This window comes from Muntiacus reevesi, chromosome 20, assembly GCF_963930625.1.
Source record: "Muntiacus reevesi chromosome 20, mMunRee1.1, whole genome shotgun sequence".
Lineage (NCBI taxonomy): Eukaryota > Metazoa > Chordata > Mammalia > Artiodactyla > Cervidae > Muntiacus > Muntiacus reevesi.
Genome location: NC_089268.1, coordinates 5,868,097 through 5,889,748, shown reverse-complemented (window position 1 = coordinate 5,889,748; position 21,652 = coordinate 5,868,097). Strand labels below are relative to the sequence as shown.

Sequence of the window (21,652 nt, the reverse complement as noted above, 5' to 3'; positions counted from 1 at the left end):
AAAAAATCCCAGGCCTCTAGTGTTTCTCACTGTAATTTTGTAACTAATCACTTATACATCAGATCTCAACCATGTGAGTTTATCAGGAAGCCCCTCAGGGCTCCGTGCAAGTGACCTGCCCACGGTTAGTGGTTACCTCCTCCTCCTCCAGCCTCTTCAATGAGTCCCCAGCAAATTTAATATACTGTGTCATGAGGGTGACCAGAGCCGTGTAGCGGGTCCTCAGGTCCATGAACTACAAGTAAAGAAAAAAAAAATGATAGAAACATAACTTCCATTTGCCCTAAATGAGTTGAACAAACACCGAGTAATAATTAAAACATTAACGAGGCTTTGGGGCAGGGAAGCTCATGACTGCTAGTAACGATAACCACATAGGAGCAAGATCACTGCTGTGCAAACCACAGTGATGACCTTCCTCCTCTAAATTTAACCATGACTGGCATTTATTATTCTTTGCAATTCATTCATCTTGAATGAGGATTTTCAAAGAGCTTTTTAAAACCCTTAATAAAATGTACTGTTACAGGTAAACAGCATCTGCTTGGAATGATGCACTGCTCTGGAATTGGATTGTGATCAAGGTTGCACAACATTTCAAACGTATTGAATGTCATTGAATTCTACACATAAAAATGGTTAAAATGGTGAATTTTCTACTACATATATTTCACCATAATACAAATATATAAATGTAAAGTTGCTGAAGTGCTGCTTCTCCCTTTTGCACGCCCCCTGTCTCTGGATGGTCACCTCTTGAATGACGAGATCTGCTGAGCTCTGTAGCCTCCGTCGTTTCACTGGAGACTTTTGCTGTGAATCCACCATGGCCCGGTAGGTCATTGTTTGTAATTCATAGTCCTGCATGAAGGAATCAGTAAGATTAATCATGGCAAAGTACTAACGCTTCATTCTACAGTGATCTTTGGTGCAGAGAAAGGGAATCTAGTTTCACTGAATAACTTTAAATAAAAAATATTGCAAAAATACATTTTCAGGGATCAATCCAATCCTGAGATGTTTCCAAGGTGGTGATAAAAATCAGAAACACTTAGGGTGGTCAGGAAAGCTCCTAAGTCCCTTTAGGAGCTCATGGACACATTTAGGAACAGCATGCCAGTTATTTTCAGTCTCCCCCTCGTCTAGATAAAAAATGGGACTGCAGATCCAGATGGCCAGAGCTGAGACGTGGCAGGTGACTCAGAGCACATAGGAACCATCTCTAAGGGAGATGTTCTTCCATGGAATATCACAGCAATATTTGCACGGATACTCCAGCAATATTTCCAGGGATACTCCATCAATACTTCTATGGATACTGCAGCAATACTCACATGGAACCCTAAGCCAGACTAATGGTGGGTGTTCCAGCAATACTTGAATGGAACATTCCAGCAAGGAAGGAAGGGGTAAGCAAAGTAGAAAGAGGCAGATGACAGAGCTACATTTTCTCCTGGTATACATGAGGGTGTGGGCAAGCTGTGTGTGTGTGTGTGTGTGTGTGTGACACAGAGAGAGAAGGAAAGAACCAGGGGTTGTCACAGGACTCAGGTTTCCATGAAGAATTAACAGATAAGTGACAGTGAAGATTCTGTTTCCCTTTTCAATGCAGATTGAATGACCTGTGAAGGCTCTAAACAGCACTGTGGAAGCATCCCCCTGAACATGAAATCTGACACAAGGAACTCGACTTCTCACCTTCACTGCAGTGGAGTACTGTTCTGCGTACTTCTGACACTCGTCCATTTTGCTCTGTTTCATTTCTATTTCAGACACCAGCATCTATAAATGCACACAGGTTAGCAGAAAAGCAACAAGGAATTCTATACTGTCCAACAACGTGAGATCTCAGGCACTGAGAAACACCGACATCACTTAAGACTACAGCGCTCTACCCTCCTTTACTTTTCTTTTAAGCACAGTCTTTATTAATCAATTAATTTATCTGGCTGCACGGCTTGGCTTGTGGGATCTTAGTTCCCACACCAGGGATTGAACCTGTGTCCTCGGCAATGAAAGCAGAGATTCCTAACCACTTACTGCCAGGGAATTCCCTCTGCCCCACTGCACTTAATGTCATCTGCCTTATGGGTGACGTTCAAGCGTTCAAGTTCAAGCCACTCAGTGACACCCCCTCATGCAGCTTCCAAAGCAGAAATCACTAAACTCCGTGGGAATTATCCACAAGTAGGCTTGAAACCCTCTGCTCCTTAATCCTAATTTTGACCTAAAGAGAGCTAGAAATTACTGGCCCCTCAAGATGGAACAAAAATCTCAAAGCATTTAACTCGGTCAAATGCGGCTGTTTAATTTTCTACAACTAACCATTTTTTAAAATGCAGGGTCCTAATCTAACCTCAATGATCATTAGACACTTGAACTGTCCCGACATGAAACTTACTTATTCCTTATGGTTTCAAAACTGACCTCCAATAAATCAAAGAAGTAATGCATGTAGATCTGAGTGCATATTTTTAACATTTATGATTTATTCCCTGTCTTCCTTGAAATAGTTGCTGACCTACTATCTTAACAAGAGAAAGGAAGGTCAAGGTCATGAGTGACTAAATGCAGACACAACCACGAGGAACTGTTTGCACACCTTCTGTTGATTCAATTGTGTCGCCAGGGTTTTACTATTTTCAGGCTGATTTTCTTGAATCTTCCTCTGAGTAGTTTCCACTTGCTGGATCCAATCATCCAACGGGTGATACGTATCTCTGTAGTACTTCAGTGACTTGCCAATGCCTTCCAAGTCCCGTAACCTAAGAGGATGACAACAGAATAGTCACAGTTTTCAAGAGCAACCAATTGGAAGTTGGAACGTGTAGAAAAGAAGGGATGGACAAACTAACTGTCCCAAGTGCAACCACAGCGGAGTGTCCAAAATTCAAGGCGGAAGCACCCGAGGCCAATTTCCAAGGGCCCCTGCACTGCTGTGGGTTGAATACAAATTACTTTTCTCTAGGACTTGTGCAGTTTATTAGTACTGGTTGTTCTAGGGGCAAATCCAAGAGACTAAAGCTAAAAAGCAGGAAAATTGGAAACTTAACTACAGTAATCATCAATCAACAAGTCTTGAAGACCCAAAGCTTGCAGCAATGGCAGTTTCACTTCTGAAATCATGACCTGGTTGCAATGAACGGTTCAACATGAACTCAGAGAATACTTTTCAGGAGCTGCAATTGAACACCCAGTTTCTATGACTGTAAAACCACTACATTAAATCTACAGATAACGTATTTTAGAGATTAGCTACTATGTTTAAAAAATAACTTATTTGTCACACATGGCACTATATTATAACAACATTTTAGCTGCATTAATAAAAACATAAAAAATGAGTGAGAAAGAACACTATTCCATTTCATCCCCAAAACTATCCCATTTGCTTCACTTCTTTATTTCAGTCACTGGGCAAATGATCTTGACTTTCTTTTTACCTTTGGCTAGAATGGACATCAGGCCATTTCAGTTTCTTTTACCCTTCTTGCCTACTATAGACGCTGCATCCGGCCCTAGGAAATGCATGATCCATGCTCCTATTACTAAGTCATGGTTATTTGGATGTTATTACTTTGCAGTAACTAGAGAACTGCATTGTTTTTTCTTTCAGAAAATGCAAGTAGGATAACAATACAAATGCAAAACTACATCAATAATTGTAATAATACAAAACCAAAAAGTTCTTATTTGGAAATTAAGTATCTTGCTCAAGGCCATCCTATAAAAAAGAAATGTAATTAGACACAGCTCTTGCAATTAACACAAGTAACTGTTCTATGAAATGAATTACATACGGTGGTAAAAAGCCTAATACATTTAGACTTTACCCAGAATATAGAGATTAAATCTGAGCTAAAACGGAATGAAAAGGCCAGTAACCTGTTGTCAATCTGAACATGAACATTCTGCCATCTCTCAACCAACTGATCTGCTTTTTCTTTGTGCCAGTCAAAGTCAAGGTCACGCTCTTTGTAGGTTTTAAACATCTCATCACTGATGGTCTTTGCTCTCTGCAGCTCATCCTCCAGCTCATGGAAGACCTCTCTTTTTTCATCCACTTCAGATCTCCATTGCTAAAATGGAACAATTTACAAAGTTATAAAAATGGGTAAGGTGCTCACCAGGTAAACACTTAATTTGCCTAATTTTACAACTCATTTACAAATGACTGACATAAAATCAGACAATAGAAAGAATATATTTCATATACAAAATATTACATTAGGTTGAACCTTATAAAATTGTCATATTTGGCTATACTTTGACCTAAAAAATATTATATATAAAGTTCAGCCTAGTAGATTCTGCACATGAATAAAATAAAACATATTCCATAAGCAAGTCTGCCACCTCAGTAAGTCTTTTTCATTGTTGATTTTTTAAATATCTACTGAGCCCATTGTTTAAAAATGAACCTGTGTATTAAAAATCACTGAAACAACTTTTCACAACTGTTTACAGTATCTTTACTCAGGGCTTTATAAGTGGAAGGACAGAAACATACAAGTACAACTATCAGTCCTTTTCCTTCTTAGATTAACTAGTCTATTCACCTCTTTAATTTCTTAAAGTAACTGCCTCTTTCTCCAAGGGCATCTAATTACAAACAATTTACCTTTAAGTTTCAACTCCTCTTGCTGCCAACATGAACAGAGTATAAAAATCTACTGTCAAAAAGATAAAAACTTCAAGTGAAAAGACCTCATCTCAAACTAAAAATGAATCAACATACTCATTTATAGTAAGTCATAGTGTTACAGAGAGAAGACATGGAATGAATAGAGAGGTATTCAAGTTCAGATATTTAATGCTTGATGTCTGAAGACCTGAGCCAAGTTCTAGAGAAATTTTAGAGCACAGTTTTAGAGAAGTTTCAGAGCACAGTCTTAAAAAAAAGTGAGATGCATACCTTTAAAGTACTTATTAGATTCTCAATGTTATTCTTGTCAGCTATAACTGCTTCCTCTTCACACAATTTAGTTTCGTAGAGTTTTACAAGAGCTTCTGCAGCTTGAGTGTTTTTTAACACCAAGTTGACCGTTTTCAACCTGAAAAAGACAATGAAACAACATCACTTCTGTTAAGTGTTTATTTTCCCACAATATAGCCTTGACGCAGCACGAGGCTGTGTGATGCAGTGTGCTCCTCATGCCCGCACAAGGACAGTATTTTATTACATGATTCACATCCTGCTAAGTCAGAAAGAGAAAGACAGATGCCACATGGTATCGCCTATATGTGAAATCTAAAATATGACACCAAGGAACTTATCTGTGAAACAGAAATTGATTCACAGACACAGAAAACAGACCTGTGTGGGGAGGAGCCAGGAGAAGGGTGGAGTGGGAGTCTGGGGTCAGTGGATGCAAGCTATCACTGTAGGATGGATGGACAACAAGGTCCTACTGTACAGTACAGGGAACTGTATTCAATACCGTATAATAAAATATAATGGAAAAGAACATAGAAAAAAAATATATCTATAAAACAATCACTTTGCTGTATACCAAAAATTAACACAACCTTGTAAATCAACTATATTTCAATAAAAGTTTTTTAAAAGATTAACATCCCGGTAAACTATCTAATAGAATCCACACTGTGCCCCCAAGTTGTCTTTAGCAGAAGATTCCAACAGAAGAGGGGCTTCTTTCAAACCTAGTTTAGACCAAGACTGGAAGGCAAGTTCAATAGACCGTAACAGCTGAGCTACCGAAACTACAGGGAACATGTGGGAAGATCACTGATGTTTTCATCTCTGAAGCTCATGCCCTTTCAGCAAGAAGAAGTATCATAAATCCACAGAAATATTTAGCATATTTGTTACTAAGAAAAAAATCAGGGATTTCGCTGGTGGTAGAGTGGGTAAGAACCCCCCTGCCAATGCAGGGGATACGGGCTTGATCCCTGGTCCAGGAAGACGGGGAGCCACAACTAGCGATGCCCACGTGCCTAGAGTCTGTGCTCCCCAACGAGAGAAGCCACCGCAGCAAGAAACCCACAGACCACAACAAAGAGCAGCCTCCACCGGCTGACCTAGAGAAAGCCCACATGCAGAAGGCAAATCCATGCGTGCACGCTAAGTCGCTTCAGTCGTGTCTGACTCTTTACGACCCTGTGGACCATAGACCACCAGGCTCCACTGTCCATGGGATTCTCCAGGCAAGAATACTAGAGTGGGTTGCCATGCCCTCCTCCAGGGGATCTTCCCAACCCAGGGATCGAACCCACATCTCTTAGGTCTCCTGCATTGGCAGGTGGGTTCTTTACCACTAGCACTAACTGGCATAGCTAAAAATAAAAATAAGTGAAGAAAAGAAAATAAAAACTTTTTATATTCTTAAAAATCTACATTTTTAGCTAAACAGCTTCTGTATATAAATGGCAGCTATATGAAGTCAGCTTAGATGATTTCTATCAAGGCAGTGGTTCCATACTTCTCTATGTAGGTGGACGACATGGAATAGACGTGGTTCATGCTCTGGACGACCACGCTGAGCTCAGACCGCAAGACGGGTGTGGAGGCAGAGGCAGCTGCTTGACTGAAGAAGTCTTCACATTTACTTGTGATCGTGGCCAAATCATCTTTAAGTCGCTCCAGTTCTTTCTTTAGTTTCTACACGACAAAGAACAAACATGAGGATCAGACAGGGCCTCTTTCTTCAAACACTTCAAAAACACACATTTCCCATTATTACTCTTGAGGTAAATACATATTCTTTTTTTAAACTGCAGCATAGTTGATTTACAATGTCATGTTCATTTATGCTGTACATCAAAGTGACTCGGTCACATATACATATTCTTTTTTCATATTCTTCTCCATTACAGTTTATCACAGGACGTTGGATACAGTTCCCTGTGCTGTCCAGCAGGATTCTGCTGTTTATCCACTGTATACATCTCACAGTTTGCGTTTGCTAATCCAGAACTCCTCCTCCACCCCTCCCCCTGGGCAACCACAAGTCCATTCTCTAGGTCTGGGAGGCTGGCTGTTTCATAGTTAAGTTCATCTGTGTCCTATTTTGGATTCCACACACAAGCGATATCATATGGTGTCTGTCTTTCTCTTTCTGACTTACTTCACCTCTTATGATCATCTCTAGCTGCAAAACATTTACGTACTTCTATTTTTTCTTTACCAAAGAAGCAAGGCCGAGGCAGTCCAGTTTTCCCCTCAGTCGCTCCCTCACCGCACAGCCCTCGGGCCCAACACCTGCGCGTCACCAAGCGCCAGGCGGGGAGGCCCTGCAGCCGCCACGTAAACGGCGAGGACGCAGCGCTCCGCGTTCACCCAGCGAGCAGCAGAGCTGAACCACGGATCCTGCCTGCCGTCAGCCGTGAGCACGGCCAGAGCTCACGGCGTGGCCCCGGCAGCGCATGAGAGGCCGCAGGGTCGGTGGGGAAGGTCACCGAGACCCCACCTCTGCTGGCCTCGGCCCACGCGCTCGCAGCCTCACCTCCTGCTCCGAGATCCTGAACACGCTCTCATGCAGGTCGTCTCTCTCCAGCGGGGTGCGGATCTGTCTGATGAGACGGTCTTCGCAGCTCTCCAGCCGAAGCCTGAGGTTTCGAACTTCAGAGATGTAGAGGTTGTAAGCCGATTCCTCTTGCTCCTCTGTGAGAGTAAACATAGTGTTTAGAAAATACCTCATTTTCTGTAGTTTGGATGCTCTTGTTCATGATTTAATAAGGCAATTTTACCATTACTGAGACATAGCTAGTCATACTAATGTTCCCGGTTATCACCACAAACCCACACCAAGGATGTAAACCTTGATATTGTGGACCTTACAATTTACAAAGAGTTAATACAATTTCCCTAATACCACTTAAAGTACCAACATCTGACTTAAGATGTCTGAGGAAAGTAATATGTTGGTTTGTTTTGTTTTCACAAAAATGTGAAATATACTAGTAGCAGATTAGTTGTAAGAATAATGTTTAAAAAAATTACAGTATTCCTACTAAAGTTTTTTTGGTCTCTAAGTTTTATAGATGTCAAAAATTTGGAATAAAATTTATATTTAACAAACACATTTACAAAATCTTTTCCTTCAACCCCTATATAAAATCCAGGTTTGGTTATAGGAAACCTCTGCCCTTTGCTTTCAATTTAGCTGTGAATCTAAAACTTCTCTTAAAAAAATATTATTTAAAAAATCCAAGTTTGACATATGAAAAAGTGATTGAAACCTGTCTGAAACTAAAATGTCATTCTGAACATTATATTGCAAATTACTGAAAATGTTTAAAAGCAGATGCATTAAGAATTCACTGTCATACAACTTGGTTGGCAGCTTTTTACTACTTAATCATTTGGAAAAAAATGAGTTCCTTCTTGAATCTTCCTACCTCAAACATCCATTTAATGCTTCAGTAATAACTGTTTCTACCTATTACAGGTTGAGTGACATAACACACCTAAGACTGAGAGTCCCAATGATAACAGAAAACAGCCTGGACTAAACACCCATGGGGGAAAAAAAAGGCAAGAATTCCCATGCTTTACCTCTTTCTGCAGATTTAAGAAGTTCTTGATAATACTGCTTGCACACATTAACCTCCTTTTCCAGTTGTGTTATGTCTGAGCCTGAAAATATTTGGGATTCCTGGCTATCTTCAAGAAAATCTTCAAAACGGGATTGCAGATTACTCAGAACTTGCTGATGTTCACCAGGCAACATGGTCTTTATCTAAAGAAGACCAATGATCCATTAGAGTATTAAGGGTGAGATTTCAACAGGACTGATCTCAAGTGGTTCTCATGGGACATGAGTTTATATTAAATAGTCATAAATAGAAAACCATTGGAAATTAATTTTTTCTTCATTGACAACTTTAGGTTTTCAAAGACAAGGGAAAACAAGACTACAAAACTTAATAAATGAATCAAACTACACCCATGTCTTTATGCCCAAACACTATATACTATGTCTCCCAATGAAAACGGAAGCCGTGAATGAAGTATGGAATTTCCAGATCCCCCAATTCTTAGAAAGTACCTCATATAAAACAGGCGTGTAACAGATATTCACGGCATAAATGACTGTTACCATGGATCTGTTGGACCTCATCCTACTCAAGGGAAAATAAAAAGGCTACTCCTCACGACGAGGGCCCGCATCTTGGGACAGGTTGGGCGGACGTGCAGATCTGCACTTACTGAAGCCACATTGCTCGCTCGGACTCTGTCGATTTCATTGATGAGGTAGTGCCAGGAGACCACACTCTTCATGTTTATGTGAGACTCGTGCCAAAGGGTCAGGACATTCTGATACTGCTGCTCAATTCTGAAACGCATAGAAGAAAACTCAGATTCAGCCCTTCCACTCCCCACGAACAATGCGACGGTTTCTTTCTGTGTTTGTGACGTATCCCAGGTTTACAGGCTCCAGGTCCTTCTGATCTGATGGTGTTACTGTTCAGTCGCTAAGTCTTACCTCTTTGCAACCTCATGGACTGCAGCACGCCAGGCTTTCCTGTCCTTCACTGTCTCTGGGAGTTTGCTCAAACTCATATTCTATTAGCCTTGTCAAAGCATTGATTGTTTATTTAACCTTCAGAGACCCCCAAAGCCAGTCCTGCATCTGGAGCTAACGCACACAAACCTGTTTGCAAAGTCAACCGCCTCTTTGTTTGGAGGAGGGACGGTGAAGCACACGGAAGGGACCATGGCCTCGTTCCCAGTGGGGCTGATGACCTTCCACTTAGCACGATGAGAGTTGTTTGCCAAAACGCATTCATCGTCTTTGAAAATGGTTATCTGGTTTTAAAAGAAGAACAGAACAACCAGACGCCAGTCACTGTGGCATTCGTCTCTTTCCGTACCCACTCTTGGCCATTTTTTTTGTCTTTTTTAAGGTGGAAAACTTTACCACTAGTGAGCGATATGACCTTGTTTTTTAAATATATGAATAATGCCAGAAACAGGTCTGTTCCTAGGAGTTAAAGTACCTCAATTTGTCTGTAGTCACAGATGGCTTTGATCGGAAGAGAAGTTTTGAGTGGACAGTCAGGATTTCTGGGCTTCAGCTGAACGATTGTTTTTGCTCTCCCCATCAGGCTCGCCACTGTACTTTTATACTGCAGAAGCTCTTCTTTCTCTTCCTAGGGAATAAATCAGAAGGCTCTGAAGCAAACGGCTTGTGCCTCTCTGTTCTCTCAGGGCTGTGCACAAATGCAGATTCCCCAGGAGTCCTCCCTTACGGCCCCTCTGAACCGTCAGCCCCTCTCCGCCTGCTCGACCCCTGTGTGGTCTGGTTGTTTTCTTTCCTCCCTCACATTTACCACTATCTAACAGACTACATATGTTGCTATTTTACTGATTTATCATGTTTATTGCATCCCACCCCTGGCAGGGTTCTTGTCTGCTGTCTTCAGTCCCAGCACTAAAAGTAGTGTTTAGGATACAGAAATGCTGACACGTCTTTATGGAATAAATGACTAAACACACATACTCACACACAAAACACTGAGAGCATTCTAAAACACTAAGGCAATCACATCAAACAACACTCCTGTTGTGTTACGGGAAAAGCAAACAACAGTAAACTGAACGTTTAAATGCTTGAGGAGGTGGAAACATCAAGACTACCAATAAAATGCGAAACTGCACACACATAAAATACAATAAGGCAGGAATCGCCCCCACTATACGTCACTGAGGAAACCTGGGGTTCTTCCTATTCATACCATTGACTCCTGAACGAGGTCCTCCAGTTTGTGGATGCTGCTGGACCTGTCACAGCTGTACTTCCGCTGAATGGCATCTTTTAGATTCCTCAAGTAATCTGTGGCTTCTTTGGCATCGTTGAAAAACTAGGAAAAGATGAAAACGGGCAGTTAAAGTGTATGAAACGTCAGCAAAGCGCCCAGTTGTCAGGTTCGAGCTCCAGAGCCCTGCATGACCTCCTCCATGGGGAAAGGAGACCACAAGACTGCGGCCCCAGATCCCCGCGTGCCCTCCTCCATGGGGACAGGAGGAGACCACAAGACTGCGGCCCCAGATTCCCGCGTGCCCTCCTCCATGGGGACAGGAGACCACAAGACTGCGGCCCCAGATCCCCGCATGCCCTCCTCCATGGAGACAGGAGGAGACCACAAGACTGCGGCCCCAGATCCCCGCGTATCCTTCTCCATGGAGACAGGAGGGGACCACAAGACTGCGGCCCCAGATCCCCGCGTGCCCTCCTCCATGGGGACAGGAGACCACAAGACTGCGGCCCCAGATCCCCGCATGCCCTCCTCCATGGAGACAGGAGGAGACCACAAGACTGCGGCCCCAGATTCCCGCGTGCCCTCCTCCATGGGGACAGGAGACCACAAGACTGCGGCCCCAGATCCCCACGTGCCCTCCTCCATGGAGACAGGAGACCACAAGACTGCGGCCCCAGATCCCCGCATGCCCTCCTCCATGGAGACAGGAGGAGACCACAAGACTGCGGCCCCAGATCCCCGCGTATCCTTCTCCATGGAGACAGGAGGGGACCACAAGACTGCGGCCCCAGATCCCCGCGTGCCCTCCTCCATGGAGACAGGAGGAGACCACAAGACTGCAGCCCCAGATCCCCGCGTGCCCTCCTCCATGGGGACAGGAGACCACAAGACTGCGGCCCCAGATCCCCGCGTGCCCTCCTCCATGGAGACAGGAGACCACAAGACTGCGGCCCCAGATCCCCACGTGCCCTCCTCCATGGAGACAGGAGACCACAAGACTGCGGCCCCAGATCCCCGCATGCCCTCCTCCATGGAGACAGGAGGAGACCACAAGACTGCGGCCCCAGATTCCCGCGTGCCCTCCTCCATGGGGACAGGAGACCACAAGACTGCGGCCCCAGATCCCCACGTGCCCTCCTCCATGGGGACAGGAGACCACAAGACTGCGGCCCCAGATCCCCGCGTGCCCTCCTCCATGGAGACAGGAGACCACAAGACTGCGGCCCCAGATCCCCGCATGCCCTCCTCCATGGAGACAGGAGGGGACCACAAGACTGCAGCCCCAGATCCCCGCGTGCCCTCCTCCATGGAGACAGGAGGAGACCACAAGACTGCGGCCCCAGATCCCCGCGTGCCCTCCTCCATGGAGACAGGAGACCACAAGACTGCGGCCCCAGATCCCCGCGTATCCTCCTCCATGGAGACAGGAGACCACAAGACTGCAGCCCCAGATTCCCGCGTATCCTCCTCCATGGAGACAGGAGACCACAAGACTGCAGCCCCAGATTCCCGCGTGCCCTCCTCCATGGAGACAGGAGACCACAAGACTGCGGCCCCAGATCCCCGCGTGCCCTCCTCCATGGGGACAGGAGACCACAAGACTGCGGCCCCAGATCCCCGCGTGCCCTCCTCCATGGAGACAGGAGACCACAAGACTGCGGCCCCAGATCCCCGCATGCCCTCCTCCATGGAGACAGGAGGAGACCACAAGACTGCGGCCCCAGATCCCCGCGTATCCTTCTCCATGGAGACAGGAGGAGACCACAAGACTGCGGCCCCAGATCCCCGCGTATCCTCCTCCATGGAGACAGGAGACCACAAGACTGCGGCCCCAGATCCCCACGTGCCCTCCTCCATGGAGACAGGAGACCACAAGACTGCGGCCCCAGATCCCCGCATGCCCTCCTCCATGGAGACAGGAGGAGACCACAAGACTGCGGCCCCAGATTCCCGCGTGCCCTCCTCCATGGGGACAGGAGACCACAAGACTGCGGCCCCAGATCCCCGCGTGCCCTCCTCCATGGAGACAGGAGACCACAAGACTGCGGCCCCAGATCCCCGCATGCCCTCCTCCATGGAGACAGGAGGAGACCACAAGACTGCGGCCCCAGATCCCCGCGTATCCTTCTCCATGGAGACAGGAGGAGACCACAAGACTGCGGCCCCAGATCCCTGCGTGCCCTCCTCCATGGGGACAGGAGACCACAAGACTGCGGCCCCAGATCCCCGCATGCCCTCCTCCATGGAGACAGGAGGAGACCACAAGACTGCGGCCCCAGATCCCCGCGTATCCTCCTCCATGGAGACAGGAGGGGACCACAAGACTGCGGCCCCAGATCCCCACGTGCCCTCTTCCATGGGGACAGGAGACCACAAGACTACTGCCCCACAGCCCTCCCCTTAAGCAAACACCAACTCCTAAACTTGGATGATGATGAGTGAATGCTAAGTGTCCCAAGTTTATATCCACAGAGAACAAACCTGTGGTTGCCCAGGGGGAGGAGAGGTGGGAGAAGGAAGGACTAGGACTCTGGGGATAGCGGATGCAAACTATTATACACAGGATGGATGAACACCAAGGTCCTACTGGTATAGCACAGGGAACTGTATTCAACATCCTGTGATAAACCATAATGAAAAGAATATGAAAAATAATGCATCTATATAACAAAGTCTATGTCTATATTGTGGTCGTGGCCCTATATCACTTTGATAGAACATGTTTCACTTCAGAACATCTATAAACACTTAAACAGTTGTTAAATGAAAGTGAAAGTCACTCAGTCATGTCTAACTCTTTGTGACCCCATGTTCTGTAGCCTGGCAGACTCTTCTATCCATGGAATTCTCCAGGCCAGAATACTGGAGTGGGTAGCTATTCCCTTCTTCAGGGGATCTTCCCAACACAGGGTTTGAACCTACATCTCCCGCATTGCAGGTGGGTTCTTTACCCTCTGAGCCACCAGGAAAGCCCAAGAAAACTGGAGTGGGTAGCCTTTCCCTTCTCCAGTGGATCTTCCTGACCCAGGAATCGAACCAGAGTCTCCTGCATTGCCGGTGGATTCCTTACCAGCTGAGCTACCAGGGAAGCCCAAACAGTTGTTAAGCGGGGGTGAAATTCCAAGAATATTTTAAAACTTCTGAAGAATAGAAAAAAAGCTCCCCCTAGTAAAATTGTTCCTCAAAAAGAGAAGCATGGACAAAGTTAAGATGTTCTGACATTTTAAGTGGTTTTTAAAGTATTTCTTCTTTACCAAAATGCTTCCATTTATCCTAAAGGACATATAACCCTTCTATCCTACAATGAAGACATTTTGGTTTCCTTCCCCCCCAATCGTAACATAAACGCATCCCAACATTACACCACGGAAATGTTTCCTGTAACTCAGCCGAAGCTGCAGTACCACACGCCGATACGGCGACTGCTCCATACCTCAAAATAAGCGCCGTTCTCCTTCACGTGCTGCTCCACACACTGGCAGAGCTGCAGGATCCAGCTCCACTGCGTCTGCATGGCCGCGCGGTAGGCCTGCCAGAGAAAACACAGTCACCGCTGCCGTCTGCACGGAAAGGCACACCCGGGCTTCTCAGGGTTAAAAGATGACAGTCTACACGGGTGATGAGATGCATCTAACAGAGGCTTGAGAATCAGGGACATGAAACGTCCCGCTAAGCTAAACATCCCCACTTGCACAAAGCCAGTCCTAAAAGTTTAAACATACATTTTTCAATCAGTCCAATTTCTTTCAAATTTTTAGTTTCCTGACATGTTTTTCTTGTCACATACATGAAAAAATGCTAACTCGGGGGCTGTTCTTCCAGGCAGACTTCTGTAACACTTATGATGGACGCAAGCTGTCCAACACTTTCCTGTGTGGAATCCTCAGACACACTTCCTTCACTCCATTTTCCTCTGTCCTGTTTTCTGAATTTTTGTACTTCTGTGTAATAAAATACCCCTTCTGACACCAAAGTACATGGTGTGTAGTTTTTTCTTGGTCTTTGCTTCCAAAACTAGTCTTGAAGCTCTTGACAGGAGTGGGGCTGATCTATCTGTTTTATCGGGACTGTTTGGGGAGGGTGGAAAAGCTTATGTAATCCCTTATCAGTGTAATTACGGGATCATATAAGAGATAATACTAGGAAGTTTTATTTCAAATGTTTTTTACTCGAATCTTTATTCAGTACAAGGTGCCTCTTTCATGAGAGCAAAAGTACTGTAGGAAAGACACCTACTCACAGAGAAACAGGAAACACCCTTTCCTATTTAAGGTGCAGTTTCCTGGCTTCCAGAAGAGGGCAGCCCAGCTGCTCTAACGCCTGTCTTACGTAAGGCAGCCCCTCCCAGAGAAACAGGCCGCAGAGCTCAGTCCAGGCAGCTTTCTGGATGGAATGTACAAGGCAACCGTGGAAATCTGGCAACACTTCCCGATCATGTTATGTGCTCCCTCCAATTAAGCTACTTAGAGCAAATTGGCTATAAAATACACATCGTGCATTGTTAGATTATTAGCTTCTTTTCCTCATAAAATACAAAATAGTGTTGATAATTAACTACTATCTGTCACCTACAATACACTAGATGGGCCTGAAGAACCATAAAGATGACTAAGGCTTAATTTTATTCTTCCACAGCCTCTTAGTTAATTAGACTAACAGCTCTACCTAAAGGTAATCAGGTTCACATCCACTTCATCCATTCCCATCAAAAGTCTCAACCTATAATTGTACTTCCTAGCAGCTGTCGCTTCTCTACTTTAAGGAATACCCCACATTTAGTTGATCATAGTATAAAAGTATATCCAGACCCGTCATGATTCTAATCTTCTTTCCCTAGTGCCCACCCGCCCCCCACTCTTCTAGGTCCTTAACATTTCTATGTGGCATTTCTTGGGGATGAAAACCACGTTTTCACATGAAAGAAGGGCAACTGTAACATTACCCAGACCTCCAGATGAGGTCTAGAATTTCATGAATCTTTTGTGCCATGACAACTTATTTTAGGGAACAAAGATTCTCAGATCCCTTTCCTCAACTGCACATCCAACTGTAAGCAGTTCCATTTTTCTTCCTCTGGAAATATACAACTGTCCACATTTGATACTTCTCCCCCTCTTACATAACCCCCAGCACATTGAGAAAGTCACTAACTCTAGCAGATATCAGGCCTAAAAATTAAACACCCCCCACCCGACCTGCACCTCACGGGCAGCCTCAACTCCAGGTCAGCCCTCCCCTTCTGGGTCTGAAATGGGTGTTACAGCCTGAGGACATTCCTCACAGAGCCAGATCATGGACAGAATTAGTAAATGAAATAATCATAACTAGGACTTCTTGAGACTCTACTATGTATCAAGAACTGAATTAAGTAGTAACAGTACACTTTTCTCCTCCTCACACAACTCTCCAGTTAGGAGCAACTTCCCCCATTTCAGGTAAGTGAATGGGACCCAGCAAGGCTACATCCTTGTGCAACATCACGTGGTCAGGAAGAAACTAACTTCAAAGCCTGACAAGTCAAAGTCCTTCAGAGTTACTGTCACACATCTCTTTGGCCACAGGGGTTGACACAAATGGGTGATACACTTCACACAGAACTGAGGACACATCAGTGTGATTTGTCAGAAGTGTTATTTCTGAGTCAGATCGCAGTAAAAGTTTGACAGTTTGCATTTTTCTATTTATCCGCAAACAATAAAAGAATCTGAAAGGTAATATTCAAATATCCATATTACACTTTCTGACTCACCTCAATGGTTAAGCGGGCTGGGTGATTTTCCAGAAGCAGCTGCTCTGCTATCTCTTGAACAGACTTAATAGTTTCTTCTTTTTGATCAAGTTCTCTCATCAATTCCTAATTGAAATAAATACGTTAGGAAATGACAAACTTGAGAGGCACTTGTAACGTTCGGCCACAGAAGCTGCACTCACCGCGTGGTAATCTCTCTTCCGGGTTATGTTGGTGTTTCTTTCACTCCAGTCATAAGCAACTTCCTCCTCTTCTTTTTCATTCAACCAAATAAGTTCATTCGTTGCACGAGTTACAAAATTGTGGAGTGTGTCCAGGTGCCGCTCCTGATTCCTGGATGTATTCTTTATAAGGAGAATCATGGTAAGAATCATGTCTTTGCCATATAGAGATAAAGGGAAGGGAAAGTTAAAAAAACTTACCAAGAGTTTTGCATACTGATTCTCTAATCTGTGTAACTTTTCTGCATAAGTTAGTTTAAGAGGTGCCGTCATCTGGATCTATAACATGGGATAAAAAGACAGCGGGTTAGGAAGTTTAAGAAATTCTGATTCACTGGCAATGTATCTTTTACTCTGTGACAACAGGGTCTTAACAGAAAGAGCAGAGCAGAAGCTGGGATGAAATACAGACTTTAAATTCACATACCTCACTGAGCTTAGCTTCTTTAAGGCTAGATTCAAATTCTTCAATAGCTCGGTGGACATTTTTATGATTTTCTAACTGGCTTTCAACACTTGGCAAATCTGATCCCCACTCAGTGCGGTCCAGCTGCACCTTTAAACAGGAAGATAGAAGGTTTTGGGAAAAAACACTGGTAGCAATAAGGCCTGAAACTCAGGTAAAAGTAACTGTTTTTACCTGCATCTCATCCACCCAATTCAAAAGGTCCTGAACAAATTTCATGTTGATCTCCTCTTCCGTTAAATTCTGGTCCAGCAGAGACGACCTGAGAAGGGGCTTTCGGATCTGCATCAACTTCAGAGTCTGCAGGGGGCCTGTCTCCCCTCCTGAGCCGAGATTTGGAACTAACCCTGATGGGAAGCCAGGCGTATAGGCAGGGGTGGCAGACGGGGTCAGGCGGGAAGTCAGCCCTGACGACAGGCCCGAGGTCACGCTAGACGGGGTCAGGGAAGGTGTGAGACCCTGCGTGAGCCCTGAGTGCACGCTGGGGTTTAAGGTCTGTGCAAATCCTGAGTTTAAGCTCTGAGAGATTCCTGATATCATGAGCTTCGTCTGCTCCGTCGTCAGCATGCGGCCTTTGCTGTACACTGAGGAACATTCGTTCCGCAAGGCCATGATGTCATCGCGCAGTTTTGCAACCCTGAAAAGAAAATCAAAATGCACAAGCTATAATGTAAGAGGTACTTTTCACAAAGGCTGACCCCTAAAACTAGGGACTCTAGTTACCAAAATTATCAATATTGGCTCATCAGACGTAACAAAGGCATCACACTAGTGCAAGATATTAGTAACAGGGAAAGAGGCTTTGAAGGGGTGTTTGGGAACTCTGTCCATCCAATTTTTTTATAAACCTAAGCTGCTCAAATAAATAAAGTGTATTTAAAATGTCATTATGGTCACACTGATAAAAATTTACATCACATTTTTTCACTCAATGTTGTACTATAAGTACTCTATATTATCACATGATCTTTACAACTGTAATTTATAATGAACGTAATTACAACACTATCATAGTATATGCTCATTCTCCTATTATTTGACACACAGGATTTCAAATTTTTGACATGGACACTTTTTTCCCTATGTTTATTTAGATATTTTCTATATTTAGAATTACTATAGATTTCTAAAAGCAAAATTACTCATTTGAAGCATCATTCATAGTTTTTGCCATATGTATATATATCATATATTTAGATATTTAAATAATATATATTATATACAACCAGAAATACTCCATTCCTATCCCCAAATCCACTTCTCAGAGACACAAATTTTTATATACATATTTTCCCAATATTTTGTTACGAGCACTTTCATAAGATAAACACAAAACTGAAAAATTGACTTAAAAGATAATTTCCTCATTATTGTCCCTTTTTCAAATATCACACATGAATATTTCAACTGCAGGTTAGCTACTACAGTGTTAAATACTATATGTATCATAAAATTTTTTTCTGTTATTTATCTTTGAAGAACAAAACCTACTAAACACACCGAAATATGACACAACTAATGTGACACACATTTTCAACAAAAATGAGCTTAAGAAATATTTCACAAACTCATCACACTCTACATGCTTGGCACGGGGCCGTGGAACAGTCGCAGAGAAGGACAGGCGGAATAACCCTCACCTCTGCACCAGCTGGTCCGCCTGGTAGTACTTCCCATCAATAAGAATCTGTACGTCAATTACATGCTGGCGTAGGAGGTTCTCACATTCAAGGATATATCCGGCAATTTCTGCTTCATTCTGAAACTGCAGCCCGGATTCCAACCTTTTTGAATCCTGTATTTTAAAATAATTCAATATTAACTCTACATTAATTAATTAATTAAACAAGCTTCAAAACTAGCCTCAGAGACTTCCCTAGTGGTCCAGCAGTTAGGACTCGGCGTGTCCACTGTAGGGGGCATGGGTTGGATCTGTGGTCAGGGAACTAGACCCCGCATGCCATGAAAGTGAAAGCGTTAGTCGCTCCGTCGTCTCTGACTCTTTGCGACCCCATGGACTGTAGCCCACCAGGCAAGAATACTGGAGTGGGGAGCCATTCGCTTCTCCAGGAGATCTTCCCAACTCAGGGATCGAACTCCTGTCTCCTACCCTGCAGGCAGATTCTTTACCATCTGCCCACCAGGGAAGCATACAAGATTTATTTCATCTGAATGTACCGACCCCTCTACAGCAATTCCAGCAGCTCCTGAAATAAACTTACAGACTGGAGAGCATTTCGGGCAAGCAACAGTTTGTCTTCACAGACGACACTGCCCCTCTGGACTCGGTTAGCAATCTGCTGCAACATCTCCAACCTAAAAGAAGAAACAAAATAAAACAAAGTCTCTCCTTCCGGAGTCAGAGACCTAGCCACCCCTGAAAAACACGGCCCACCAAAAGAAAAACCACAATCCTACACCAAGGACTCCGTACCTGTGTCCATCAAAGGATTCATTGCCAAAGCTAATACAGGAGTTGATCAGGGTTGGACCACAATGAACGGAGAGGAAATTCTCATTTGAGTCAAGACTAGTCCGAGTGCTGGTCGTGTTACTAAACACAGAATCACTGCTCCGGTAACTGTAACTACTGCTGTGCATTTTTATCCTTGCAATGATGTTCTTTCTTCCACCATTAAAAGGAGACTAGAAAGTACAGTCTGCAGAAAGTGCTACTTCTAATGGTGAAAAGAGGCGACTGGCTGTTACAGCTTTTAATGGCTCCTTAAATATGCCCCAACATGCATATTCAACACGCAGCAAATAATACGGTGATAACTATTCAAAAGAATCCCGCCTAGAGCCATAGGTTTGCTAGCTAAGGTCTGCCTCTTGTATCCTACACTAAAGCCCTACATGTACAGACAAGGCAGGCTGATGGGGCGTCACTGGACAAGACTTGCCAAATATTTTCACCAAGAGTCATTCACTTGCCACCACCTCAAAAACAACTCTGATGTTTCACCGAAGCCCAAGTACAATCAGGTCACCCTGGCAATACCAATCATGCGCTAAAAGAACACAAATAGCCAGTCAGAGCCTCATCCTAGCATTTCGGAAAAACCAGTTCTATATTGAACAACACAGGGTTAAAAAAACGGTACGTACAAACATCTACAAGCAAACAAATTTGACAAGAAGCAAAGCATCTTTCCTTTTTAACCACCACAGCGTTTGTTGATTAGGTTACACCAACTGGAAAAGTGTCCAGTTACCTTTTCTCCCCCACAGGAACCGCTCCCAGGAATGTGAGGTCTACTCTCACTAAAGTTACTTTTTACTTTTAAAAGCCAAAGTGCTAAGAAGAGTATCAGTGTGAGGCTTGGAGATTTAATTTGTCTGTGCTTGTTTTTCCTTTCTACAGGTTATTACCTGGCCTAAGATCAATTGGCTCTTTCTCATTTGCCTTTTACACACTCCCATGCCACAGAGCTATTATTTTGCAATACAGACTTAATGCCAAAAAACTTGTTGCTTCAAGAAAAATGAAGGCATTGAATCAACCATGCTAAATATTTTCCTATCCCCAACACTGCAAAGCCAAACTGCTGTTTCCCCAACTAGAGGTAGACACTGTCCTTTTTAGAAGGGAATTTGAGAGAGCCCTGTCAAATATAGTCAGTAAACAGAAGAGCACAAAATAATAATAGCCAGCATCTAACATTTCTGAATCAATTGTTAGATGCCAGGAAATTAACTAATCATTTTATAGACATATTCAGAACCACCAAATGTGGTTCCTACTATTATATCCTATTTACAAATGAGGAAACTGAAGTTTAGAGAGGATAGTGAATCTAAGGTTACAAGACATGAACACTGAGCTAATAATTCATCCAGGGCTGACTTGGCTCCTAGGCCTTGAACTCTTAACCACAGCATTCTTTTATTTACATAAATTAAAATCCAGCTGCTATTCTGACGACTAAAATCAACTCTGCCCCCTTTCTTTCTCTGGCACCTTTTCTATCCTTTCATCAGATTAGAAACTGAGAATTTCATTTGAACCACCCAGAATTATCTCCTCTCTAAAAGGTCCATCCTGGGTATTTCACACTTGCTCTGGTTCAAAAGGATCCAGTTATGCAGACAGAATACTCTGCTTTAACAAGCGTGTCATAAATGATGTCATAAAGGCCTGACAAATCAGACCTGCCTTCGGATCTTCAATGAATCAAGTTCACACTTCTTCCACGTGGAAGTTATGAGTGGATGCAGAGAACATCAGTATATTGAGGGCCTCCGGGTAGCAGAGCCGGTGATGTGGGCAGAACAAGGAACCACAAACACAGAACCTGTCTCCATGTTACTAGAGCTCACTCTGTGGAACTGGCAGTCCTCCTCATTCAAGCAATGGCAGAGAAATGTATAAATTACAACCGAGATGAGTCTATGAAGGAGGACCACATGTAACGGGAGGGTCAACACGGAAACACCTGAACCAGCCTGGCAGACTTCGGAAAGTTCCTGGAGGAAATCATACTGGAGCTG

At 43.9% G+C, this 21,652-nt stretch overlaps 1 protein-coding gene across 16 annotated transcripts in view; it reads right to left on the bottom strand.

Annotated features, from left to right (window-relative positions):
• Window positions 1-21,652, bottom strand: part of DST (dystonin) — a 516,002-nt gene that overhangs the window by 171,499 nt on the left and 322,851 nt on the right. For all 16 annotated transcript variants that reach the window (XM_065912760.1, XM_065912746.1, XM_065912748.1 and 13 more), the window contains 21 exons: window positions 19,384-19,477; window positions 18,802-18,956; window positions 17,336-17,798; window positions 17,123-17,251; window positions 16,897-16,974; window positions 16,657-16,818; window positions 16,475-16,579; window positions 14,159-14,254; window positions 10,702-10,827; window positions 9,964-10,116; window positions 9,618-9,772; window positions 9,173-9,299; window positions 8,519-8,702; window positions 7,467-7,624; window positions 6,444-6,622; window positions 4,916-5,054; window positions 3,886-4,079; window positions 2,603-2,765; window positions 1,699-1,782; window positions 754-861; window positions 137-235 (listed from right to left, as the gene is read on the bottom strand). In XM_065912760.1, coding sequence (XP_065768832.1) covers window positions 137-235; window positions 754-861; window positions 1,699-1,782; window positions 2,603-2,765; window positions 3,886-4,079; window positions 4,916-5,054; window positions 6,444-6,622; window positions 7,467-7,624; window positions 8,519-8,702; window positions 9,173-9,299; window positions 9,618-9,772; window positions 9,964-10,116; window positions 10,702-10,827; window positions 14,159-14,254; window positions 16,475-16,579; window positions 16,657-16,818; window positions 16,897-16,974; window positions 17,123-17,251; window positions 17,336-17,798; window positions 18,802-18,956; window positions 19,384-19,477 — 3,151 coding nt within the window. The remainder of the gene's footprint in view (window positions 1-136; window positions 236-753; window positions 862-1,698; window positions 1,783-2,602; window positions 2,766-3,885; window positions 4,080-4,915; window positions 5,055-6,443; window positions 6,623-7,466; window positions 7,625-8,518; window positions 8,703-9,172; window positions 9,300-9,617; window positions 9,773-9,963; window positions 10,117-10,701; window positions 10,828-14,158; window positions 14,255-16,474; window positions 16,580-16,656; window positions 16,819-16,896; window positions 16,975-17,122; window positions 17,252-17,335; window positions 17,799-18,801; window positions 18,957-19,383; window positions 19,478-21,652) is intronic.